At 40.6% G+C, this 9907-nt stretch overlaps 1 protein-coding gene across 1 annotated transcript; it reads right to left on the bottom strand.

Moving 5' to 3' along the window:
* Positions 1 to 652: 652 nt before the first annotated feature.
* Positions 653 to 8138, bottom strand: TRAPPC6B (trafficking protein particle complex subunit 6B). The gene is made up of 6 exons (XM_050954003.1): positions 7879 to 8138; positions 7333 to 7400; positions 5006 to 5123; positions 3139 to 3222; positions 1888 to 1981; positions 653 to 852 (listed from the first exon to the last, which is right to left on the bottom strand). Exons 1-6 carry the CDS (start codon positions 7972 to 7974, stop codon positions 821 to 823), a joined length of 492 nt encoding a protein of 163 aa, XP_050809960.1. The 5' UTR covers positions 7975 to 8138; the 3' UTR covers positions 653 to 820.
* Positions 8139 to 9907: the final 1769 nt, after the last annotated feature.

Genomic DNA, 9907 nt, shown 5'->3' on the forward strand with positions numbered 1-9907 from the left:
TTCATGGCTGGTGAAGGCCAGCTGATTGGTGGGAGTTTTGGATGTCTCAGTATGCAAATTGTGAGACATATTACAATAGCCTAAATGGCTACTAACTTCTACCAACAACAACTTTTCCCATTCAAAAAACTAGGAAATTGAATGGCAAAAAATCCCTGTGTTAATGCAGAGTTAAGGTTGCTTGGTGGTATGTCACCATTCAGAATACTGAATTGAGCAAAACTCAAAACTTCTAAAAACCAGGACATTCACAGTTAAGGTTGCCCAAGCAACCTTAACTCTGCCCTCTTTCAGCAATGCCCCCATACATCCCATAAACAAATATACCATTATTCTGTCAACCCTCCAGTTGCTGAAATGAACAAGCTCTTCACCTCCTTTTAAATCCTTTTACTCTCACCCACAGGACCTAGCTAACCCTATTAAAGAACAAAAAGAGAGGGGAAAAGTTGCCCATGCTACCATACTTCAGGTTTTCAATTCCAACATTAAAAAATTTTAAAATACATCTGCCTGCAATCTTCTTCATTCAGCAATCTAGCAACTGAAATGCATGTGTGTGTGAAAGTTATGTAATCAATTGAATGTGTATTGTGATGGATATTTAATGTCTTAGTACAGGACTTATTAATTTCATACCAAGATACCAATATAGTGTTAAGCTATTTTTATTAAGTTAATATTTACTTTACATAATGCAGGAATTGTGCTGCATGCTACTATAATTTATAAGGTATACAGGTGAAGCTAAATTAATCAAGACATCTTTAGTGTACACAGGGTTTTTTAAAAAGGACAGATACACAGATCTGAACATGTTCTACATCTTCTGTATCATCACCTGAAATTTACCTGCAAAGAAAAGCAGAATCAAGTTACAAAATATCAGTATTATCTGTAAATCCTTCCAATGGCAGCAACTTCTCATACTTGCTTTGTTCAAAAGAGCTAGCAGGAGACAGTGCAGTTCTCTTCTTCGCCTTAAAAAAAAAATCTAGCTATTCTATTCTATTACATTTTTTTAAACCCAGTTAAAAGTGTTTTTACAAGTTTGTCTATGTTCAAGATTGCATCAATTTAATTTTAAATTTGTTAAAAACAATTTAAACTGTGCAAAGCCCTGTGGGAACACACTTAGATTAGGTTGTTGGCAGTGAAGCCTATTATGTCACCAATATTTACATGAAACCACTAGAAGGGGTGAAGAGGAGAGGAGATTGGATAGTTTGTCAGTAACTACATATAACGTTCATTTTGCAGGCTATAATCCAAGCTGTACTAAAATGGGTTCTCAAATGGGGATTGGGACCTCTCGGGGGGTCATGAGCTGTCAGCCTCCACCCAAATCCCACTTTGCATCTAGCATTTATAATGGTGTTAAATATATAAAAGTGTTTTTAATTTCTAAGGAGGGGTCACACTCAGAGGCTTGCTATGTGAAAGGGGTCATCAGTAAAAAAGTTTGAGAACCACTAAAAAGTTAAATCTCATGGCACCTGGAATTCTACAAAAGTAGTAGTCATTTTCTAGAAGTAGAAGATACTCAAACAGCAATTCTCAACCTCATTTGGTTGGAATCTTCCCCTTCTTTCCCCTACTGCTACACCCTGGAATGATTGTTGCTTCTCATTTTCCCCTGTCTTTCTTTTCTATGTATTCTTCTTGGTTTTGCTTTTCATTTTATAATTGTTTTTCCTCTGTGCTAACCTTCTCTGCTCTTTCAATAGTACAACTTTCAATAATACTCAAAATAAGCCATTTCCTTACATCCACACTTAGTACAGCCTTAAATTCTAGTCCCACATTGAACACCTGAACAGCAATGAAGTAGATAAGGAAACCTATTCAGTGATCTTACAGCAGGTGTCTAATCTGAGATGTACTCACATGCAGGCATTGCTGAAACTTCAGCTGTCACAATACTCTTGATTCCCAGATTTGATAAGCCACCTCTGATTAGTCCACAGGTGAATGCCAGATACTAAACATAAAATTATATTTTATTTTATGCCAGCATCATCAAAAATGAAGTTTACAATAAAAGTATACTAGCATTGTATCACAATCTAACTACAAATCATAAAAACAGCTTATGTGGTAGTTCTGGTTTTGTTTCAACATTTGAGGACATGCCAATATTTTGCAAGACATTTGGCCAGAAGGTATATAAACTTAATACAGAATACTCAGGGAGTGATTTTAAACTTGAGATACCTGCTGGTAAATCAGAGCTCAGCTTATCCTTAGAAAATGGGTAAATGTTATGAACTTAAAGATATCTCCAAATATTTTTACAGAAAAATATAGAAAACAGTATCTCAAGCAGACTAGATAGAAAGAGGCAAATCTCCCAAGACTCTATCCAGTATTAAAGATCCATAGTCATGTCTTCTGTTAAGAGATCAAAAGCTATCATCCAAGAGATATTTATAGGATATTATAATTTAATTGAGCACTCCATTTCTGACATCCACTCTGACCAAAACCACTTCAGAGCAGCAGTTTCTCTGCTGAGGCACTGATGTAACTTATATAATCTATTATGTTAGCTACAGTTTTAAATTAATAAAACTAAGAGCTATTTATGAAAATCTGCTGGAAGATATTTCTTATAAAAATGTAATATCATTGAAAGTTTGTTTTGACCATCACTTTCGTATAATCTCACCATCTCTTGGGAATTAGGAGAAAAGGAATGGAAGAGAAAGACAGGAAGGTTCCTGATAATACGTGCTTTCTACTGAAGGGAAATAAAAAAGTTTTGTGAGGCTAACGGTCACTCCCATTGCAGTATTCCCCATAGAGCAACGTGTGTTGTTTGATGTTCCATTCATAGGCAGAGCAGAAGAGACCCCATACAGCCCTTGCTCTGTCAGACAAGCCACTCCAAGTTGGCACTGCTAGGCTTCAAATTGACCATGATTATTTCCTGACCCACCAGTCACATTCACTGTACCTAAATACAATAGAAAACATTACTGATACCTAGTCTAACACTTAACACTTATACAGAAAATGCTCCAAATGCATTTTTGTACCTTTTCTATCCACACAACTCCAGTCATAAGAATTTTACAATTGAATCAAGATAATACAGATCTAAAACTGCTAATTTTCCAGGCTACAGCTGAAGAATACCTTAGGTGCATATTCTAAATACTGTTTTCCTGTAGACATCTGAGTCAAGAGACGAAATTTGTTGTCCTGAAGTACATAGATACCCTATAGGAAAAGAAATTTTTCCTTTAGTAGGATATTTAGCAACATATTGTAATCAACATTTTTAGAGAGAATCAGTTCATCTTTTTGTAAGAGACATTTACAAATACAGTGAAATGTTTTCAGATTGAAACAGAAAACAGGATTACACTATATGTAAAGAATAAAGAGTGGAAAGTTTAATCTGAATTGTTTCTTTAAATTTTATAAAATAAGTTTTAAACTTGTGAAGCTGGGATGTGCCTGATGACTTACATGTAGTTGGGAGAAGTTTTTCCAGTGCTGAAGAATAATTTTAACAGCAGCCCTGATGTATTAAATTTTGTTTGTTGTTAATATTTGTTCATTTTAATACTTAAGAAATGGTAATTTTTTCTCCACTACTTTCCCCAAAAATAATTTAATTATGAAAAATCATTGGAGATGATATGGACACGAGTACTCCCTTATATGAACAGCATAAAAACAGATTCTAATAATCCATCTCTACACATATTAAAAAAGTGCCCACATAACTTTATGTAACAAAGTATAAAAATAGAATAGGCTCATCTAAGCATGCAATGAAAATGTCTCCAAGCTTAATTTCTGGCTGTAAGAGGTAAGGATGATTCTTTCAATTTATAACCTAACATTACTTGAAACAAATGTAAAGGTTTATATAAAACTGACTTTATTTAGGGCTCTGCTATTACAGATCTCAAATATTTTTGGAATATAATAACTATTAGAACAACAAACAAATTATTAAATTTGAGTATGCAGTTTCTAATCTGCAAGCATTCCTTGTTAAATTGTATTGGTGATAAAATACCCATTGGAAGTTAAATACTTTACAGAGTTTACCTTTTGCAGCCATTTCTCTCCCATACAAGTCTCCCATTCCTAATTTTATCATGAGAATTGTGCCATATCATGGATTTTTGGAAAGAAAAAACAGAGATTTAAGGCTCTAACAATGAAAGCAGCTGTTTATATGATTCTGCTATAGCTTTGAAAACTGGCTAGCTCTACAGAGGAAGGGATATGAATACAGTGTCATATCAGTGGGATGCCAATTTGCAGTGAAAGTTTGTCAATTGTTTCATACACAATGCGTTTAGCAGGGTGGAAGTATTTCAAATGGTAACATTCAAAAGCATACAATAATGACTTCAAAGTAAAATGGTTCAAGGAACTCATTCTAGAGAAATATTATGCAGGCAGTTTGAGATAACGTATGACAAAGTGAAATTGCTTTCTATTAAATGATTCATCAGGTATGTAAAAATGTGTTGTAAAACAACAAAACTCAATCACAATTGCCATCTCCATTTCTGGACTGTGTACTTGCATTGGGTCTGTTGTTGCAGCAGTACTACAAAAATGTTTTGGGGGACTGCAGGCATTTAGGCTCAGATCCTCAAAGGTATTTAAGCAGCTATTGATTTTAATGGAAGTTAGAAGCCTAAATTCCTTTGATGATCTAGGCATTAGTCTTTTAAAATGGCAAAAGACTATAACATCACTCTAAACCTTTATTACAGCCAAGTCTGCATTACACCACCACTCCAATATTTATTACAGTCAAGTCTGCATTGAAAGTAGTATCTAAAACTATTTTTTTTAACTAAGGACAGCTACTTTTTAAAATAAGACCATATAAAGAAAAAGATTATCCCTGATGGAAAATGTGTATGATTAATTTCAGACCAAGACTAACTAAAGCAATATTATAATTCCTTCCAAATAATAAAATGTTTATAACAAGCTCCACAAATTAACTCTTATGCTACAGTATTAATACCTGATGATTGGTCCTTAGATTATCAATTTGCTTTTTGAATACGGTAGTCCAAAAATCTTTGCAGATGAACTTCATAATATCTAACTCATCCTTGAATCTGGCAGTGTCTTTGGTAAACCTAAGAGCAGAGCAGAAATGTTTAAGTTGATTTTGTTCAAGTAAATGCAGGTGTACAGTGACTTTCTCAATTGACCATATGTCTAGTAAATGACAACAAAAAAAAAGCTATATGCAACATTGGTTGAGATTTAAGTATATAACACAGTCAGAACATTCAAATATAGACTCCCTTGACTCCTGTCACTCATGTATACATAGTATTGTGTGTTGCTTTTATCTTATCTTAATACCTACGCATGAAGTGGCAAAATTATGGTGGGACCAATATCTTTGAATTTACTAACTTTAATCCTGGGGCATGAATGGCTGACAGGGATGCAGGAAGGATTCAAAGCACTGCATCCCCTCTCCTCCGCCCATCTCCCAGCTCTTGTGTGAGGGTATGAGTAATATAATAGCTCACTGAAAGGTGACAGGGCCAGAAAGAGTTAATTAACTGACAGACTAACTTGACTCATGGCTGAACTTTAGAGACCTGTTAGGAAAATATGTAAATAAATAGAGCTTTGAAATGCAAGTCTGCATTGTTAGAGGTAGAAGGGGAGATGTTTGCTCAGGTCTTGTGATGTAAGCAAATAAATTAGTCTTGTCTACTGCTATGGCTTTAATTCAAAGATCAAAAAAAGAATATTAACATTTAGGAAGATACTTGAGTGAAATAGTATTATTGTCTATGTGTCTCAACGTTGTGGTAACCTGTATCTGAACTGTTTAATGGATAAATTACCCTGTGTTAATTGCCAGGATGTTTAGGAGAAGAAAAGTTAAGCCTATTATTTTCTCAAGTCAAAAGGCTGCTGGAAATGTATAAGAACCCTGGGACACGATCCTACTTCATCTCAGATCTGCTTTGGGTTTCAAGAAGGGAAAGCCTTAAGCCATAAGGATTGAGATCCCCAGCCACTGAGTGGAGTCACCCTGAATATGGATATTGGACTATAACCTATGGACTATTTCTAAAAGGACTTTTGGCAACTACAAGCTCACCACTGCTATGTATCTGAGCCTCAAGAATTGAATTCAAGTCTGTATGTATATTGATCTTTTAACCAACTCTCTCTCTCTTTCTTTTTTAATAAATTTTAGCTTAGTTAATAAGAATTGGTCATAAGCATGTATTTTGGGTAAGATCTAAGTTATAATTGGACCTGGGTATGTGGCTGATCCTTTGGGATTGGAAGAACCTTTTCTTTTATATGATAAGATTTTCAGTAATCATCTTCATATCTGACATGTGTGTCTGGACGGAGGCTTGAGGCTGGGCACTTTAAGGGAACTGCATTGTTTGAACTTCTGAGTAACCAGAAGGTACTACAGAAGCTGTTCTGTGCTGGCTTGGTAAATCTAAGTATTAGAATAACCACCAGCTTCTGGGATTTGTCTGCCCCATTTTGTTTGCAGTTCACCCAAATTGAGTGATTTCAGCTGGCTCCCACGGGCAGCACTGTCACAGCTTGCCAACGCCAAACAGCTGTAGCAAGCTTCAGGAGGGAGGGAGGAGGAGGATTTGGGAAAGGAGTCAGACTAGGGGCAGGGAAATGGCAGATTTGGGGCAGGTACTTTGGGATAGGGGTTGGAATGGAGGCAAAAGGGGGCAGAGCAGGGGTGGAGTCAGGGCAGCACTGGGGGGAGAGGAGGGTCAAAGCACCCACCGGTGCAGGCACATATGGGTTCCTGGCAGCAAACACACTCCTGCCTGGACTACAGGGAAAAAGGAGTGGATCTCCTTGGTCTGTGGGGAGAGGAGGCTGTGGGAGAATTAGGAGGGAATCACTGAATCAAAACATTTATGCAGAATCCTGTTCTCCCTGGCACTAGGACCACAGTGTCAAAAGAGAAGGTGCTAGAACAAGTGACAATTAAAGAACTATAAGTCACCTGTACTAGATTGCATTCATCCAAGAATTATGGATGATTTTAAAATGAAGTGGATGGACTGCTAACAAAAGTATTCAATCACCCATTAAAGTCAGCTACTCTACCAAAGGTCTGAAGGTAAGTTGATATTGTATCTCTCTTTAAAAAGCACTAGAAGTGATGCTATAAAGGACAGTCCTGTAAACTGTACTTCAATACCAAAAATTCATGGAGGGCTCCAGTCCACACGGTATTCCTGGGGAAAGAGTGGGGGGGGGTCAGCAAAGTGAGATGCAGTGGGTGAGAGCAAGGCTATAGGATGACATTTTTTTAAATCTCACTATTCTTACCTTTCGATTAATCCTTGTCCTACTCTAAACCCCATATTTTCCAGTTTAGTGATGCATCGTCCGTTTTCCTAGAAGATACAAAAGTTATATTTTCATATTCTGTTAACGCCAGTCTTGTAGCAGGGTGTATAGAGAAAATAAGAACACATCCATCCCTAATGGCCTCAAGCTATAGACTATGATATGCTATTTCAGCTCGTGCTCCTCCCCTGCAAACACATGCGAACAGTAAGATCCGGCCAGCCGGCTCTCCCGATAGGATTTTATAGAAGAATCAGATATTTTGAGTTCAGGAAATAAACGTGTTCGTGTCTTTCTTTCTCTAGCTTCGGCCAGGACAGCGCCAGGCTGGGCTTTGCCCCACGGTGCTCCTGGCACCCAGAGACCCTGGCGGCAGCGGAGTCCGCTCCGGGCACAGGCATCGTGCCAAGCAGGAGCGCAGGGACGTGCTGGATACGGAAGCCCCGGGAGATCGCGTGCGTGTGCTCGGCAACAGGGGGTCTCCGCAGTTCCTCGGTGGATCCCTCCCGCTAGTCCCCGTCTCACCCCCTCGCCGTGCTCCGCGGCCCGGTACAGCCCAGACACCATCTCGTTGTGCAGCAGCAGGAACAGCGTCTCGTCCGCCATCTCCGGCCTGGTCATGCCGGGGGCTGGAGGACAGGGCCCGGCCTCGCGCTGCCTCCCTTCTGCGCCTCCCTCCCCGGCTCTTTCCTTCCCAGACCGGGCCCCGGCCGCTTCGGGAAGCAGCGCGGCCTCACTGCCAAGGCAACGGGCGGCTTCCGGGCAGGGGCGGGGCTTCCCGCTGTCAGAGTCCAAGGGCCCCGCCCCCCGGGAAAAAGCGTACGGGGGCGGGGGGACCGCGCTGCGCGCTTCGCAATGCGGGCAAAGGATGGGGAGGTGGGGCCAGGGGTTGCAAAGTTAGAGTGGGGATGTGGGGCAAGGCTGGGGATGCAGTTCCAGGTGGCTGGGTGTGAAACTTGGGGACTATTTTAATGTCAGATATTTAAAATATTGACTCTGCCAAAGATTCAGTAAAGTCCCTTTTCTCCGTACAGCCTAGGTATAATCTCTGTCCGTGGTCTCACTCATGTTTTAAACTGGCACAGACACTAGCTCTACCGGCTCTGAAAGCTGTTGCAGACATTCTGCCAATATCATCTGGTCAATGGCATTCTACCTTTCTTTAAACTAATGCCAGTAACAGTTATCTTTGTGGCTGACATTCATTATAAAGGGGACAAATCACAGTCTACAAGAGAAAATCTTGGCAGCTCTAGGGTGTGGGGAGGGTTGGGGAGCTAGGTGTGAGTTTATAATGGCACCCTCTACCTCTGCAGATACATCTGGGATTAAACTAAGGATGATATTAGACCTAAAAGTAAGTTTCTACTGCCTTTCTTCACATTTATCCTAACACCTCACCCTCACCTTTTTAGAATTTAAGGCCAGAAGGGACCATCCTGCACCAGCACAATGAATCCATCTTTTATTCATGTTTCCTTGCTTCTTGATTTCAGATGGCTAATTGGCCCATTTCATTTACCTAAACTTTGTGCACCACCACAAAGCCAAATCAACATTAAGTTCCTCCCCAGTATGGAGCAAGAGAGAACTGTATTTTCATTTCATGCTAATTCTGTGAGTTGCTCATCATGCCACAGAGCTGGATGCAGTACAAAAACCTAAATTGCAAGAAACCTCGATTAGCAAATAAGAGGAACAGTGTAACACCCATCCCAAAGGAATTTTACAGCCAGAACAAAGACACTTAGCTACCCAGCTCATTGCGCGCTACAAAACCCCGGGCAAAGAACAGGAGGCCCAAGTATGGAGCACTCTGCCCAGCTTGCAGGACTAGAGGAATCCTAGAACTTCAGGGTTGCAAGAGAACTCAGGTCATCTAGTCTAGTGGTTCTCAAACTTTTTTAGTGGTGACCGCTTTGACATATCATACCTCTGAATGTGACACCTCCCCTTATAAATTAAATAACCTCACAACCCCCCGTTTGAGAACCCCGATCTACTCCAATCCCATGCTCAAAGCAGGCCCAGCGCTAACTAAATCAGAGGTGCCACAGAACTTTGCCGGGACAATCTGACCCCTGCCAATCATGCTGCAACCGAGGGGGTGAGGGGCCATAGCGATACAGGGTGGCGGTCGCACACCGGAGCAGGGCAGGCTGTGAAGTAGCAGCAGGGGAGATACTCGCGCTGCGCTAGGAAGGACGGGACAACAGCGCCAAGCAGGCGGCTCGCCTTGCCCCGCGAGACTAGCAGCCAGGGTGGCTCTCAGCTCCTCTGCAGCAAATTCTCCCCAGGAGCGAGGCAGCGGGTAATAGGGCAGGTGCTCAGGGGAGGGGTTGGCTGCAGGAGGAAGAAACGAGCAGGGCGCGAGTTGAGCGGCTAAACGCCAGACCTTGCGGAATAAATAAAATGCTTTGTTATTGGTTCATTTATAACAAAGCGGGAGCTCATTGGCTACTCCCCAGTCCTGTTAGTTCTGCCTCTTAGCCGTCTGCCTCTTAGGCGTCGCGGAGGGAAAGTTCAGAGTGGGTGGAGATGGACAGCATTACTC

Source organism: Gopherus flavomarginatus, chromosome 5 (genome assembly GCF_025201925.1).
Source record: "Gopherus flavomarginatus isolate rGopFla2 chromosome 5, rGopFla2.mat.asm, whole genome shotgun sequence".
In the NCBI taxonomy this organism is placed as follows: domain Eukaryota; kingdom Metazoa; phylum Chordata; order Testudines; family Testudinidae; genus Gopherus; species Gopherus flavomarginatus.

What these genes read in the sequence shown, in the direction of transcription:
- TRAPPC6B (XM_050954003.1), bottom strand. Translation starts at nt 7,974, where the DNA reads ATGACCAGGCCGGAGATGGCGGACGAGACGCTGTTCCTGCTGCTGCAC. An exon ending in GGACAAGGATTAATCGAAAG is followed by an intron (nt 5,124 to 7,332) that starts GTAAGAATAGTG and finishes CTCTGCTCTTAG; the next exon opens with GTTTACCAAAGACACTGCCA. An exon ending in AGTTTCAGCAATGCCTGCAT is followed by an intron (nt 853 to 1,887) that starts GTGAGTACATCT and finishes TTTTCTTTGCAG; the next exon opens with GTAAATTTCAGGTGATGATA.